The 16,807-nt window shown below is 35.1% G+C and overlaps 1 protein-coding gene across 1 annotated transcript; it reads left to right on the top strand.

Moving 5' to 3' along the window:
- Nucleotides 1-3,084: 3,084 nt before the first annotated feature.
- LOC140758825 (casein kinase 1-like protein HD16) lies at nt 3,085-15,858 on the top strand. The gene is made up of 17 exons (XM_073095147.1): nt 3,085-3,376; nt 4,239-4,720; nt 6,920-7,045; nt 7,137-7,210; nt 7,323-7,392; nt 7,476-7,531; nt 7,618-7,689; nt 7,789-7,883; nt 8,091-8,157; nt 8,225-8,354; nt 8,432-8,650; nt 8,770-8,900; nt 10,134-10,308; nt 10,399-10,489; nt 14,403-14,560; nt 15,098-15,286; nt 15,399-15,858. The coding sequence occupies exons 2-17, from the start codon at nt 4,292-4,294 to the stop codon at nt 15,456-15,458; spliced, it is 2,142 nt and encodes a 713-aa protein (XP_072951248.1). The 5' UTR covers nt 3,085-3,376; nt 4,239-4,291; the 3' UTR covers nt 15,459-15,858.
- Nucleotides 15,859-16,807: the final 949 nt, after the last annotated feature.

Consider the following 16,807-nt stretch of genomic DNA (forward strand, 5'->3'; position numbering starts at 1 on the left):
TGTTGTTGCAATTTTAATTACAACCTTTGTATCATAAGTTTTATTAATTCAATGGTTTTGTACCATATTATAATAGTTTTTAGCATAACAGGTTATATATTTATTTAGTTGCAAGCTTTGTAACTTTTTTAGTTCAGCCACTGCTATGATTGTGCAATTTGTTTAGTGCAAATTTTATATGAGAATTTTAGTTGTTGTTCAGTTGCTGTAAAATTTGTTTTTTTGCAAATTTTGTATAATATTTTGTTTGCTCGTTAGTTGTTGTTCAGTTGTTGTAAAGTTTAGTCACTGCCATAGAGCAACAATCAATTATTGTTGTTTAGTTGCTGTAAAGTTATAATTATTGTAATTATTGTATCAAAGTTTTAGTTCAGTTACAATTGCTATATCATAATTAATTATTGTACTAGAATTTTAGTTCACTTATTGTAAAGTTCACGTTTTTGCAAGCTTTAGCTTTGTACTACAGTAGTTATATTTACAACAGCAATAACTACTATCTTATAATATTCATTACAGCATAAAGGCATTTACATAACAACACATTTTCATGTCATCTGATGGAGATCATTACATACAATCTCAATAAAACAAACTAACAATCTACAAATTTTATTCAGAACAGAAAAGTTTTCAAATTGATATATTAATGCAATTATCAATCGATTTCACTAAAATTATCGTTGGTAGATTACTCATTAATTATTTATAGTAAAATTGTCACATATACACTTAATACTATTACCTCAAGGTAAATGTACATAAAGAGTCATTCTATCTTCTTCTCTAACTTATCCATCTTCAACTCAATTTTAGTTAGATGGTACATCAGATCTACTAGACAAAAATTGACATCGTCGCATCATGCGAAATAATTGCAACGATCATCCTGCATTGAGACTATTAATACTCTAATTAAACACTAGTAGAATATCAATTAAATTGTAAATCATACATTCTGTCTAGGGCAAGAGTAAAATTTTCTATTTTTATTCTTCTTTGTATTAGAAACTCAAATTTTGCAAGCACCCCTACCATAAGAGCAACTAATATTTTCGTCCACATCATTCCAACTCAAATTTGAACTCATTAATGAAGACATTACCCTCTAGGGAGTTACAGAATAAGTAAATTTGAGCTCATTGATTAGCTATGCCATTTTTGAAATCCATGCGTTAATTCATACTGTGATCTATTAGAATGTATAGTAACGAAAAGGATAAGAGCAAAAATACTTTAACATTTCGAATAGGATGTAGGTTTAGAATATGATCAATGCAATTGTTGTAAAAACTAAAATCCAAACTATGTCATTTTCTAATTCTAAAGTTAAATATGAAGGAAATACCAAACCCAAGATATTAAACGGTGTGTGGAGAAGAAGAGAGTTACTAGAAGAGATAAACCTACCTTTTCTTGATCGGAAGAAGCTATAGTATTCTGCCCTAAAAGAGAAAGAAGAAATAGAAATAGGGAAGAAAATGAATAAGTATAAGGGTATTTTGGTCGTTTAAAAAAATAAATTTTAAATTTGATAGAATATTCTCTTCTGCCCAAATAGTAGTTAAAATCTAACCTAGGATATTTTTTTGCACATATTCATTGAATCATAAGGCTCGATTTATAAATACTAAAAATATAGGGTATAAATATAAATTTAGCTAAAATACAGAGTGTTATATGCAAATTTTTTTAAAAAATAAAGTGAAATGAGTTTAATACCACATTACTTATTTGTAAAATATTAATAGGGTACATAAATTATTTAGTTTCGCTTGGGCTTTTCACTCCTAGGAGTACCCACTTTTATTGGCAATTGAATTCATGCAAATTAACTCATGCACGTCGTCCAGTTTAGCGTTTATTACTAGGTACTGAATTAGATTTTATGGCCGTTCGAATTATATCATTGTTATTACCAAAAGTAATCTAATGAGAATAATTAATGTGTGATACATAAATTTATCCATGGATTCATTAATGACTATGGAAAAGAAATGTAATTAGTATGCAAGTGCGATACATAAAAAATGATGATTATTATTTAAATCGAATAATAAGTTATACACCTACTATATATTATATTTTATACATCGGTAGTATGTATAAAGATACTATAAAATATTTAAACCATTTCTCATGCAACTATAATTCTTTTGTATATGCCACAAAAGTAATTCTGAGCTTTAAAGCGATATGTTAGTTAAAATGTTATAATTTTAAGTTTTTAACCTCCCAAATACGTAATAGATAATAACAGCAATGATCTCATTTATGATACAAAAGATTGATCCCTATTCACTATTATAAATTTACCATGCAGATAAATGTATTTAAAAAACCATGAGTTACCTAATATGTAAAAGTATATAAAATATATTTCCACATGATTAAAAGATTATAATTAATTATTAGACATGCTAGCACTAATCACCTTGATAAAAACATAATTACGATCTTCGTTAGAAAAACTAAAACGGGTAAACAATTCTTTTACATATGCCATGAAAGTAATTCTGAGCATTAAAGATGATATGTTTGTTAGAACTCTGTAAATTTAAATTGTTAACCTCCTAAATACATAATATATAATAAAAGTAATAATTTTTATTTATGCTGTAAAAAATTTAATCCCAATTCACTATTATAAATTCAGCATGCAGATGAACATATTTAAAAAACTACGAGCTACCTAGTACATAAACACATATAAAATATGTTCTCATAAGATTAAAATATTATAATTTAATTATTAGACATGGTAGCACCAATCACTCCTCTACCAAAAAAAAAACAATTATTGGTATTATTAGAAAAACTAAAAAGGGTAAAAAATTATATTCCAAGATTATCAAATCATAGAAGTAGGTAGCCAATGGGAAAATATAAACCCTAGGAAGATCTATCCATGAAAGTAGGTTTAGGGCAATCTAGTCAAATCCCTTTAGACACATATCTTGTGTATTTTTGTGTAGATTTCATCTATCCATCCAACCATCCATCCAACCATCCATCCATTCATCAAATCCATTTGCCCACAAGGGGCCATATTGGTGCCATGTACATATTACCATATGCATGCATGAGTTGTGTACAAGATTTGGGATAGCGGTGAAGAGCAAAGCAAACACATAGCTCAACGTTTTGGCCTCCCCTCCTCCCATCACCTTCAACCCCACTTCTCTCCAACTCCTAGAAATCTCCATTTCTCCCCTGCCCCCTTCATCTCCAATCGCCTTCACGACTCCCGAGGTGAGACGAACCCTAGCCGGACCAAGCCCACACCTTTGCATCCGTCGCCCCGTAATGCCGTGCCGCGCCGCCGCCCAATCGGACTACACCGCCGGGATCGGAGAGGAGAGATGAACGGCCGATCGTAAGGAAGCCGATCCTTCTGTTTCTGGTGTCCGATCGTGTTTTCTTCCGATGCTACTGGTTGTTATTGAGAAAAAAAGGATTTATTATTATTTTTTAATTGTTTGGTGAGTTCTTCGGATGATGTTCTTCTGGTGGTGGTCTGTTGGGGCTGATCGGTGGGTTTGATTTGGAAAGTTTTCATTTTGATGCGTTTCATATGATGAATCGATAGGTTGAATCTTCTTTGTGTTCTTTTGTGATCGCTTATGTCGAATAGAATTAAAAGATTGTACTTTGCGTGGATTCTTGCGTAGAGATTGGTTTTGGAGGTCGATTAAGGTTTGGATGGTGGTCGGATCACTTTTGCTAGTGGCGATTCCGTCTTGGTGATGGCCATGGCTTTCTGGTAGAAAAAGGTGGAATTTCCCTAATAAATCGGGACATCAGATGATGGAGATAGCTCTTCTTTTTAGCTTCATTTGATTCCTTTCAAAAGGCTGTGCTGCTGGGAAAGTAGGACGCCTTTTTACAGATATTATTGTGAATCCCCCGTTTGCCGTGCTACTTGTTCTGATTTGATAAGCGAGAAGGTGTTTTATGATATTTTGTTACCATGATTCACATGAGAAACTTTACGATTACCATTGTTGTTTTCATGTGTTCTCGTGGTGTTGCTATTTTCTGTTATAGTTAATTTGAATATTGTTCTGATCATTTGGGCAGTTACCAATTTCTGTACTAGAGCTAGATTTTTAGTATTTACATTACATCAATCCTCAATGCTTCATTTGTAGGCAAGTTTCTTTTCAACTCCTCTTTTGGTCTTTCTGTGGAATCTAATTTGTTTGCATTTCTCCTTGGTGTTACTTTTTGATGAGGAGATTGCAAGAGATTTCAAGGAAATTAATGTGTGTCTGACTTGCATGGGGAGAGGATGCCAGAGTTGCGAAGTGGAGCGCGACAAGGTCGGTTGAAGTCCAAGAAACTTGATGATCTTCCACCTCCTCAACAAGCTGAAAATTTAGTAGTGCCTACGCCTAATAGGGCAGGAAGGCGTGGCGGTACTGGAAGAGGAAGAGGTAATAAGGCTGCAGGAGTAGCACAAGGGCCTTCAGCAACACCAGCTAGGCAACCAGCAGGTGGTAGAGGAAGAGGTGTTAGGGTGATAGACTTGGACCCTGATCAGCCTTGTCAAATTCCTGGTGTTGCTGTTGGAGAAGCCGGTGTTGGTGGAGCCCAAGACTTTCTCTTAAACCAAGCAGTTGAGTGCGTGGCTGATAAAGATCTTCCGATGGATGGTGGAAGTGGTGAAAAAATTGTAGGAGCTGAAGATGAAGCTAGTACAGCCCCACTCCCTGAAAAGGTATTTCTTTATTTTATGTCTTTCTTGCTAAAGGACATAACCTTCTCTAGTGCGTTTTGGTTGAGGTTCGAGGTAACTAGGTCAGTCTTAGAATTTCTCCTCTTAGTTTTTATTTCTGTCTATGATGCTTGGATACCTTGTTGGTTTAGTTGTTCCAGACTATAATGCTTCTTTTGATATTGACTAATTCACATGTTTCATACTTTCAATGGGTGCCCACCTTCTTTGTTTTCCTCATGCAAGGATGGGGGCTCCTTGCTCAAGCATGCATAAGTGAAAAACAATTATGCGTATGTAAGCAAAATAAGTACGTATAGAGCTGCATGGGAGTGCATGTCTCATAAATGCGCTTGTATGCTCAGTTATTTCACAGAAGTTGGCATATATACTTCCATTTAATACCATCAAAAATAACATTGTGGTCAACAATTGGTACAGTAAATTAATGATGCTTGATGGATGTGTATATCGATTTTGAAGTCCAATCATGCAGTTCCATCTCATGCACACTGCCATTCTGGGAAATCTAAAATTGAAGGACGTGGGTACCGTGACTTTAAATCACAATGTCTTATGAAAATGCATGTGAAACAATACTTTTCTTTTCTTCCCTACATCCTATGGCCTGATAGGAATCGAAGTCTAACTGCTCCATTTCAATTCACTAATTAGAGGAGACATAGCAAGTGGCTAGCAAAGGAGGAGGAGGACTGGCGTTCAAATGCCGGTCCGATTCGCCTGGACTCATTGAATGAATGTAGGACACTTTTGACCGAGACAACAAATTCCGATGCGTTTGAATGCCGATCCAGGCTGTTCAAACGCTCAATGGTCAGATCTTTGGTTAAGTTAATTTATTTTAAGAGTCTGATTAAGTTTGGGTTTGTTTTCTTTCCTTAAGTGATTAGTTTGAAGTTTGGGTTTGTTTTCTTTCCTTAAGTGATTAGTTTGATTAGAAGACTATATATAGGTTGCTTTAGGTGAGTTAGGGTAAGCAATAACAAACTTTTTTCTCTCTCTTCTCTCTCAAGTCTAGTTAGGGGGATAGGGTTTATTGATTTCTTCTCTTCTTTTTTTTCCATTAACATGTTGTGGTATTGCTTGATAGATCTGTCGGGTCAGATCCTATCACAGCCCCTGAACAAATTGACCTGTAGTCATGTATATTGGTCAATAGGGGCACAGATCTTTGGGTGGTGTTTGCTGTTTCTGTAGATAGATCTTTGGAGACAAAGGCATAAAAGGTTACCAGTAAATTAAGTAATTAATTTCACAAGATGCACGAAAGAATATCGGAGTTACCAATTTTCATTTTGTTCATCTTAATTGGACCTTCACGAAGCCCATTCCAACTTATTCATTAAAGCCTACAAAAATTGGAACAACGAGTCTTCTATATTCAGACATTCTTCCATCTTCAAAGGACATTTATACTATATCACATTAGATTGAGAAGTGCCTTTCTCCTGCATTCTCTTAAAGAAGTAGTGGAGACAAAGCAGCTTCCCACTCTATAATTGTGTGACGTAGTGCTATGGGCTTACTGGTTTGTTTGCACCTTGTAGAGGAAACAAATAGTGTTGATGGAATCATCAATCATCCTTCACAAGAATTTTATTAGAGAAGATGATTACCATGTCCATAGCTGTATACATGGATTCGAGATCCCACCCTTTTGTAGATAAGTTTTAATCAGTTTCAATGCTCCTTTAACTTCTTAATGTTTTTCTTTTTGCCAAGTCAAATTATCTAGTGGGTTTGGAGTATAATTCTTGATATTGACAGTAATGATATGTTTTGACCAGAACTTGGGCAAAGCATTTGGTGGCAATTTATTCCCTCAACACTCATGCTTACCACATCCTGTTTTTCTAACTCTCAATTACTCATATTGGTTGCAATATATTATTAACTTGGAGATTATATTGTTGATGCAACAAAATTAGTGAGAAAACGATAGCGATGTCAGGAGATTTTTTTTTTCTTTATTCCGCTTTACCTTGTCATGCATCAAGAGGGAGGTGGGTGAAAGGATGTACAAGAAAATGGTTTGTCTACTTTACTGCAGCCCTATCTTCTACTAAAAACATAGGACTTAATTAGGCATTTGATCTCTTCTGTTTCCTCAGTGCCAGTTGTAATTCAATAGATGGTCAGAGCAAGGTTATTATTAACTGAAAGATATTGTCTGTATGGCAGGTTCAAGTTGGTAATTCTCCTCAATATAAGATAGAAAGGAAACTGGGTAAAGGTGGTTTTGGTCAGGTTTATGTTGGAAGAAGGATATCTGGTGGAACAGATCGTACAGGGCCAGATGCTTTTGAGGTTGCTCTTTAACACTTGGGATAGATTTTGTTGATTGACAAGAGATTATATTGTTTTCCATGTCACTCTAATATTTTCCTATATTGTGTAGGTGGCGTTGAAATTTGAGCATCGTAGTAGTAAGGGTTGCAACTATGGCCCGCCATATGAGTGGCAAGTGTATAGGTAAGAACTTTTTGCATTGCATCTTTTTCATTTCTCATGTTTCAAACTTTCATTATATCTTTAGTTTGATTTTGCTATGTTATCTACTTGAGCTGTTGGTTTTTGGTGCAAGCTCTCTTAATGGATGTTATGGAATACCATTGGTTCACTACAAGGGCCGTCAGGGAGACTACTACATTCTGGTCAGTTTGAATTTCATCTGTTTTTGTCTTAGTTGTCTGGAAATGTGTATATTTTGTTAAGTTCAAGTGAAAAATCATTTCAGGTAATGGACATGCTTGGTCCTAGTCTTTGGGATGTTTGGAATTCAGTTGGGCAGGCGTAAGGAGACATACTATTCTTCTTTATCTTATTTGGCGCTATCTTGTTCAAGCCTATTCAGTATTACTCACTACTATCTGGCACAGGATGTCACCAAATATGGTAGCCTGCATTGCTGTGGAAGCCATATCAATTCTTGAGAAACTTCATTCCAAGGGGTAAAACTTTTGTTGTTGGTCTTTCAACATTCATTCAGCTAGTTGGATCTTGTTTCTCTTTTCATTGGTCTGTTCCTTTGACACTTCTCTCTTTATAAGGTTTGTTCACGGCGATGTTAAACCAGAGAACTTTTTACTTGGTCAGCCTGGATCTGCTGATGAGAAAAAGCTTTTTCTAATTGATCTTGGTTTGGGTGAGTCTCTTTGCAAAGATCAATTTTAAATTTTTTATGCCTGGTTATCTTGAAAATAGTATATGGCAATTGGTATCTCTTAGACTACTTTAACACTGCTCAATGACTTCCCTAAGATTCTGATCGTCTCATTTGCTTTCCTTGGTAATAGAAATAAAATTGTCCTCCCTTAGAATCTTGGATGTGATCAATGCCTATTTGGTGCAGCATCTAGATGGAAGGAAGCATCATCAGGTCAACATGTTGATTATGATCAGAGGCCAGATATATTTAGGTTCGGTTCTTCCTGCTAGATTTTCTAGATATTTTCTTCATCACATGCTGATCTTTCCCTCTGGCAGAGGTACAATAAGATATGCAAGTGCCCATGCGCATTTAGGCCGGACAGGGAGTAGAAGAGATGATTTGGAGTCACTAGCCTATACTTTAGTATTCCTCATTAGAGGAAGGTTGCCCTGGCAAGGTTATCAGGTATCTTTTCAAAGTTGTCAGCAACTGAAAATTGTTTAATTTTTTTTAACCATGTTCTATTATGGTGAATAATGCAGGGAGACAATAAAAGTTTTTTAGTTTGTAAGAAGAAAATGGCTACTTCCCCAGAGTTATTGTGCTGCTTCTGTCCACCTCCATTCAAACAATTTCTTGAGATTGTGACAAATATGAAATTTGATGAAGAGCCAAACTACTCAAAGCTCATCTCTCTTTTTGATAGTTTAATTGAACCGTGTGCCCCGTTGAGACCTATCAGAATTGATGGTGCTTTAAAGGTTTTACTACATTACAGTAGATAGTCTGGTTATTTTGTTTCATCATCTAATAACTGTTAATCTAGATTTAATTTTATATCCAGCAACTTTTGTTAAAAAATTAACTATGTCAAATATAGGTTGGCCAGAAACGTGGAAGGTTGCTCGTAAACCTTGAAGAAGATGAACAGCCTAAGAAGAAAGTTCGATTAGGAAGTCCTGCAACGCAATGGATTTCAGTTTACAATGCTAAGAAGCCCATGAAGCAGAGGTAATTAAACAAATCATTCATTTATATATACCTTGCTTTACTCTAACTAAAATCAAGTCTTTAAATTTCAAACATGATTTGATAGGCATTAGAAGAATGGTAATCACAATTCACAAGCTATTTACCCTTTCTCAAATTAGTCCCTTTTTAGCTGGTCACCACAACTTACATAAAAGTACTATACAACAATGGTTGTGCTAATCCTTGGTCGGTATACTTGGCATGCCTTTGACATATTTTTGATAAAGTTTATAGAGTATTTAAAGATAATTTTAGTCTTTAGCATGTCAATCTTTGATTTTTGATTTGAATATATGTATTAAAGTCTATATTAGAGTCTTTTATTTTTACATTATTTTTGTAAATGATCTATTTTATTAAAGATATAGCAATAATAAAAAAATATTATTCAATATATAATATGATTAAATATATTTATTAAAACTAATATTAAAAATTGAAATAGAAAAATCTAAAAAAATGAGATCCACATTACATATCATATTTGCCGCATAATAAAAAAAAATGCCCTTTAAATTACCACTCTAATAGATCCATTTCGGATCAATAATATACGTTTTGAACTTCACGCAACCCGTGCCAGATGTCGTGCCACCATCGGCACAACCATCATTGCTATACTGTTTTCTTGACATGGATTATCTATTACAATCCTCTATCTCTATCATACTAGTGATGTTCCCTTTATGGGTTCACTCAAAAAAATAACCTAAAGAAAACGTTTAGAACCAATAATTTCTTCAGGTAATTATTGTAAAAGAGAAAATGGTGTAGCATGTATAAGGTTGCATCTTTCAGTGGTGATATAGTGAATATATGCTGGTGGTATGGAATATTTAGTAGATGGAAAGATTTAGTGTGTAAAGACTTAACCGTAAACCTTTTTGATGCTTCTGCCTTAGTATCTCTTGGTGACAGTTTGACATATGCAACATGTTATGGTCTCTTCACATAACTCAGAATAATGTAGTTTCATTTAGCTTGTATATGCTTTGCACCTATGCTCATGGTTTAACTCTAATTTAAGATACTCAAGCTTTTGTCTGGTTTTCAATAAAGAGAAGTACTCTTTAAATTCTACCTGCATACTGGCATCTCTTTCTTTTTTTTTCAACATACATTGGGCTGTGTCCTAAATCAGGGGGAATAATCATATGATTGTAGACCCTTCTAAATTCTGCTATCAATAAGGTTGTTGGTTTCTTTCCCCAGATACCATTATAATGTAGCAGATGCAAGACTTCATCAACACATAGAGAAGGGTAATGAAGATGGTCTGTATATTAGTTCTGTGGCATCATCTGCAAACCTTTGGGCCCTCATTATGGATGCAGGAACAAATTTCTCTTCTCAAGTCTATGAATTATCACCTGTGTTCCTGCATAAGGTGTGTTTTAACATTTACCACAGTAAATGTATAATTTCTTTTAGTCATAGATCCATTTTCGCTAATGGCTACTTTTGTTATGGTCCTTAGGATTGGATCATGGAGCAGTGGGAAAAGAATTACTATATCAGTGCTATAGCTGGTGCAACAAATGGAAGTTCATTGGTGGTTATGTCTAAAGGTTTGTGCAAATTGTTGCATGTTTTCTTATCTCTTTTGTAAGATTTTTACCCTTTCATGGTCTGTGATCTTTAATGGGATAACTGCTGTTAATCTTCCCCAGCTTTCGTTCATTAAATAGGTGTTATGACATGAAACTGTGAGATATGTGCACTCTAAATTCTTGCATCTGCAGCAGAAACAAACCTTTAAATAGGTGTTATGTCATGAAACTGTGAGATATGTGCACTTTAAATTCTGGCATCTGCAGCAGAAACAAACCTTTTGAGTTTAAAACTTCTGCTACATGTTAGCTTGAATCTAGTTGTGTTTTTTGTGGCAAAAGTTGTTTAAAACTTCTGCTAGATGTTAGCTTGAATCTAGTTGTGTTTGTTGTGGCAAAAGTTGTTTAAAACTTCTGCTACATGTTAGTTTGAATCTAGTTGTGTTTTTTGTGAAAAAGGTTTTCTCCTTAGCTTATATTTATCATTACTTTTATCGAAGCAAATGTTGTATGCACATGGAAATTTGTGTGGTAGATATTGTTGTTCAATTAGTGTTATTGTGGGAAAGATTTCAATGGTTTGATATATAAATGAGTGAAAGTAATGTTATTACAGAATTAGTCAGGAACCAAAAATGAAGTGAGTTAGCAGGTAAAGAGGGAAGATAAAAGGGTAGAAGGGCAGTTCGATATGGCTGAAATGAATTAAGAAGAAAGTTTCCTTATGCTCAAAAAAGAGTGGGTGTTTTGTGAGGTTCCTTCTCATATTTAATTTTCTCTAAAGTTTAGCATTTTCATGTCTCCCATTAAAAAGTTTTGTGGGTCTTCCAGTTAGGAGTAATATAGGTATCTCAGTGACAGAAGTTTGGGCACAATCGGGATTCAAATACAAAAGCAGTGAGCCCCAATTGGAATAAGATTGTCTCCCTTGGGCTGGTGGCTGCTTATCCCCATTAGTAGCTGACACCTAATTAGATCAGAGAAAAGTATGGTACGCATAAAAAAGTCTGAGATGCTCAAATTTTTATAGTTTTCCTAGGAGATTGTTTGTGACATAAATCTACCAAAATTCCTAGCTTTTTAAGACCTCGTTTAGAATAAATGTAGCACTTGAGTGCAGGTAGTTACATTCATTTCTTACCCTTTTACTAGGTACCTTGAAATAGTTAAAGAAAAATTGTGCGTTCAGTTGTAAACTAGAATATGAGTGTCATTATTATCTTTAATGTGACATAAAACAGTAACAAAAGAAGAGTCTTCCTTTTGGAGGGTATGTAAATGGACTAAAATGCCCTTTTGTACATTAAGAATGTTAGTATGAAAATATTATTATTAATTTACTAGGAAACCCTGAAGTAGTTCATAAAAAACCTAACTATTACAATTTACCAGGAAACCTTGAAAGAGTTCATTGAAACCTGACTATTACATACGCAAGGGTACATGCTATTACAAACTTCAAATCTATTGGGTTCAACTCTTTTATTTTTACCTATTTAAATTAAGGATGGCCGTGCCGCAAGAGAGGGAGAGAAATAGATGAGGGAAACTATTCACCTTCACCCTTTGCCACTCGCCATCGACCTCGACCTTGCCGTCCTGTCGCCAACCTCATCTCTCATTGCAGGCACTTGTCGCCAACCGGTGCCCCTTTTTTCAGGTGCGAGCCATGATAGCTCGATGGGCAGCAATGGCGACAATGATGGCGAGGTCGAGCAGCGACGGCAATGGTGCTGTGCAGCACCCCATGTGCCATGTGCCGGTCGGCATAGCCATCTTTGATTTACACAGTTCACATTCTATTTATGCGCCAAGTGAATGTCTAATCTTATTGATGCCAACTAGTTAGTAGGCTTGCTAATATTGCAATAAATGTAGTGCACTAAATCATATGACAATTATCATTTTTATGGTATTTAATAATTAGTAGCGGTAAGGACAAGTTTTGTCAACTCGTGTAAAACGCTATTACTCAATTTTTATGAGCTTATGTAAATCAATCTCAGATAACAAGAGCAGTTCGATGACAAAGAAGTACCTATGAGGTCACTGTCTCTAATAGGTGCACAATTCCGTCTACTAGAGAAAGTGCTTGTATATTTGCATTGCAATTCTAAAGTTCTCTCATCTCCAATTTGGCATATATACATTTTATTTGTAGCTTCAGAATTACCTTCTAATCTTCTATCATTCTGTTGTTAATTTCTTCATCAAAGGCCTTTGCATATTTCTTGTGTTATTGTCTGTTATTTGGTGATGCCATTGTCGTAATTATGAAACTAAGATGGCTCTACAGCTCTACCACAAAACTAGGAGGAGGAGAAGAAATTTAAAAGGTTTGAAGTAAGTCTTAAGTATTCTAAAACTTGTATATGAAGTGCAAGTATAGTAAATCAAGTCATTATGATAGATGTACCAATATTTGCCCTTGAGGATTACAAGTCCCTAAAGGAGTTCATCAATTATCTTTGATCTATAGTTTCACATTGGGAGAATGATGAGAATCAGGAGATCATTGAACATATACCGTTTAATGGTTCAAATGGTGAAGTTGTGCTATGCACTTGTCATATACCTTGTAATTTTAAAGCAAGCTTTACAGTACAGTTATAACAAATTTTTTACTCTTTTCTCTCTGCTCTCTGCTTAAAATGGGACTAGCTTTTGTCTTCATGCCATATTGACCACATGACTTATTGACTTGCAGACAACTGATTTCGTACATTCTTTTCACTTGATAATTATTATGTATCATGTTATGAAAAGAAATATTGATTTCTGGATAGTATATTAAATATGGAAAGTTTTGGTTGTACATTTCAGCACTTTAGATGGTATATGCTCATAAAGTAGCTTTACAAATGTTCTTTGCACCCTATAGACAGTTTCTATCATGGTATTGAAAAACAGTTTTAGCATCCGCCTTGGCAGGGCAGTCTGTGGCCCACCATGCATAGGCCTTATGTGGCCTAGCAAGGTGGCTGGGCTGTGTAGGCAGGTTTTAACGAGTGCCAGATCATCTAGTTGCCCAACTAGAGCTCAACTGGGAAGATTTGGCGACGGGACCACAGAGGAACCTCTCGAAGATGGCCACTTCTCCCCACCTCTCTCCTATGTCGCCCATCTCCAATGGCGCCATTGCCGAACCCCTCTCCCCCATTCCCCTCTGTTGTCAACATCCGATTTGCGAAAGGGATGGCTATTATGGCTTGGCTTGAAGTGATTGACCGATTACCACTTTTGATCTCAGATCTAATAGTAAAGAAGAGAGCAAGAGAGACTAGAAAACGATATGCGTCGGGACCACGGGGCAATGGTTTTCCTGGGGTTGGGAAGGGGATGGAGAAGAGTGCAAGTGATTTTCTTGGGTTGGGCTGAGGAGAGAGGTGATGTCAAGTGATTGATGGCAGAGTAGGTGGCCTAGGCCTAGCTTTATTCCAGTGCATCTATTTCTAAGAGAAAATGCTCTATCATCTTCTTATCTAATTACTGAGCTTGCTACAAGAGTAGGATGCAACATATTTGTCGTATATAAGTGATGAACAGTGTCAATCTAATAGTATTTTTAATCTGATTAATGTGAATTATTCTAATAAATTTATATATAGATAATTATTTACATTTTTTTATATATAAAAGAAATGTTGGACCGTCTTCCGCCTAGGCTCTAGGTGGTGGAGTGGCTGCCCACAAGTTCCGGTTGTCTTTCAATAAACTGATTTCTATACTGCATGAAATGCAAAGACATCATCATATTAGGAGGTAGTATCTTCACCTCTGTATAAATAAAAGTTAATCTGCAACTTTTAAAATAAGGTCTTGATTGTCAGTTGCCCTCCTTTGCCAAACTTTTGATTCTCTTGTACATGCATAAAATGCCTTACGCCATGGTTTACAAATATAGTGACATATTGTCTTCTTTTTACCACAGGAACTCCATATACGCAACAGTCTTATAAAGTTAGTGAATCATTTCCTTTCAAGTGGATTAACAAAAAGTGGAAAGAAGGTTTTCATGTTACATCCATGACCACTGCTGGAAGTCGATGGGGAGTAGTTATGTCAAGGAATTCTGGTTTTTCGGATCAGGTAGTATGGCAATTGTTAATATTGTGGCTCATCTTGTGACAATTTGTCATTTTATCATCCTATTTGTGGAATGTTTCTTAGTATATTATACTTTGAATTTAAAAATTGTCAATCTTGTAGAAGAGTTTTATGGACATTCTTTATGCTGAACCCTATATTTAGTAGCATTTCTTTTCCTTTCCTCCAGATGGCCATGTTATTTGTTTTGTCTTATTTTACATTTTTCTTGATGGTATACTATGTATTTATTAACCAGAGTGTACATCTATATCTTTATCATCTATAAACATTAATTATAGTTTGAAATTCTGCTACTTATTAGTGATTAGAAGATTTTGAATGATAGAACCCTGGTTTTATATGTATAGACTCCTTAGAAAGAGAGATAATACAGGTTGATATGTATCAAATAACAATTTATGCCTACACAAGTTGACAAGTTTATATTTCTTGCCATTGTGCAATACATGGATGTCCCTATGATCCTCTTCTATGACTATGAGTTACTTACAGAAGTCAACCATTACCTTAATGCAGGTTGTAGAATTAGATTTTCTTTATCCTAGTGAAGGTATCCATCGGCGATGGGAGAGTGGTTATAGAATAACTTCCACTGCAGCTACTCCTGATCAAGCTGCATTTATATTGAGTATACCAAGAAGAAAAATGATGGATGAGACACAAGAAACTCTTCGTACATCTGCCTTTCCAAGCAACCATGTGAAGGTATTCGTGTTTTGCTTTTCGTAAAGGATGGATTGATGCCATCTGTGAAATTCCTCCATGAGAACCTAATGACTTCAAGCAAACCTAACTTGCTGCATGACATGCTTCACAGGAAAAATGGGCCAAGAATCTTTATATTGCATCGATCTGCTATGGTCGGACCGTGTGTTGATGCTTAATCGCATGCACATTAGGCAAGGGCGAGGTGCTGAAAGTTATCAACAACATTCAATTTTGAAGACGAGGGAAGACGAGGGGCTTGCGTATCAATCTTGCACTGCATATGTAATTGCAATTGCAGTTTAAGTTTACCGTGTTACTTTTATATTGAACCAAGTCCCCCTCCCCCCTCCAAAAAAAGCAGCAGCATGGCCTTGCTGTTGCGCTGTTGTCCCTGTAAAGAAATACATTGGAGATATTGTGCAACGGACCTTAGCCATATTGTCTAGGCTATCAGATATGAAATGCGTATACATGTATGTTTTTCTTGCTGCTCCTTTTGGCAAGTGGAAGCTAAATTTAGGCTTCTACGATTGCGAAAGTTATAAATAAACCTGCTTCTATTTGGCTCATTTGATATTGTGCCCCAAGTATATATGCCCTTGTTTTGAAAGCTTGTCATTTTTATACTTCTTAATTTTTAGAAACCCACATATGATTGAAAAAATTATGAACACCATAAAATGCTGTAGAAAAGTGAGTAATTTTCAGCTGAATGATAACAGTAGCAATGTGTGGATATGTCATTACAATTAACCCTCTTGCCATTTAATCCTGCTGTCTTCAATGTGAACCCTCCAACTACGGAATAGTGCTAGTGGAATTATTTCTTAATTTATTCACAAACTTTGGCAAGGGATTTTTATTGGATTTCAGCATTAAAATGTTGATTTAGTGACAATAAATATTTATAAGGGGGATTTAGTCACTATTCTGATGTTTGGAAAGTTCAAAAAAACCCACTACACTATGGGGTTCTTATGGTTCTTATTGCTGTTTCCTTAAAAGCCCTTATCATTTACCAAAAAATATTCATTTAGCAGTTTAGTTTAATTTTTCCAGCATAATTTTTTAAAAAAACATCCAGCATTTTCATCATTGTTTTTATTAACACCTGTTTTTGAATGTTGGTGTACATTTTATGACACTTTAATAATTAAATTACTGGAATACCTTTGAAAATTCTAACCTATGCCCACAATAAGCAAACCACTTTTAAGCTATTTCCCATCCTAAATCATCCTATCAAACTAAAAACCTTTCTAGATCTAATCACCTGGTCCTATCCCACTGAAGGCTTATATAAGTATTTTAACAATTACCTTTAGTATCCTAACAAAATATTCGTTAGTGATCCCTTATGTTTGAGAATCGTTGAATTAAACTAACTCATGTGTTATAAAAATTATAGAAAAAAAGAGAAGGTTTGAGTTATAAAATTCTTAAAGACAGTGTTAATTAAAAATAAGAAAAATGTAAAGTGTTATTTGAACATTTCACTTAGTTTTAACTCACCTCATT

Source organism: Typha angustifolia, chromosome 4 (assembly GCF_048772165.1).
Source record: "Typha angustifolia cultivar Huaian chromosome 4, ASM4877216v1, whole genome shotgun sequence".
NCBI lineage: Eukaryota > Viridiplantae > Streptophyta > Magnoliopsida > Poales > Typhaceae > Typha > Typha angustifolia.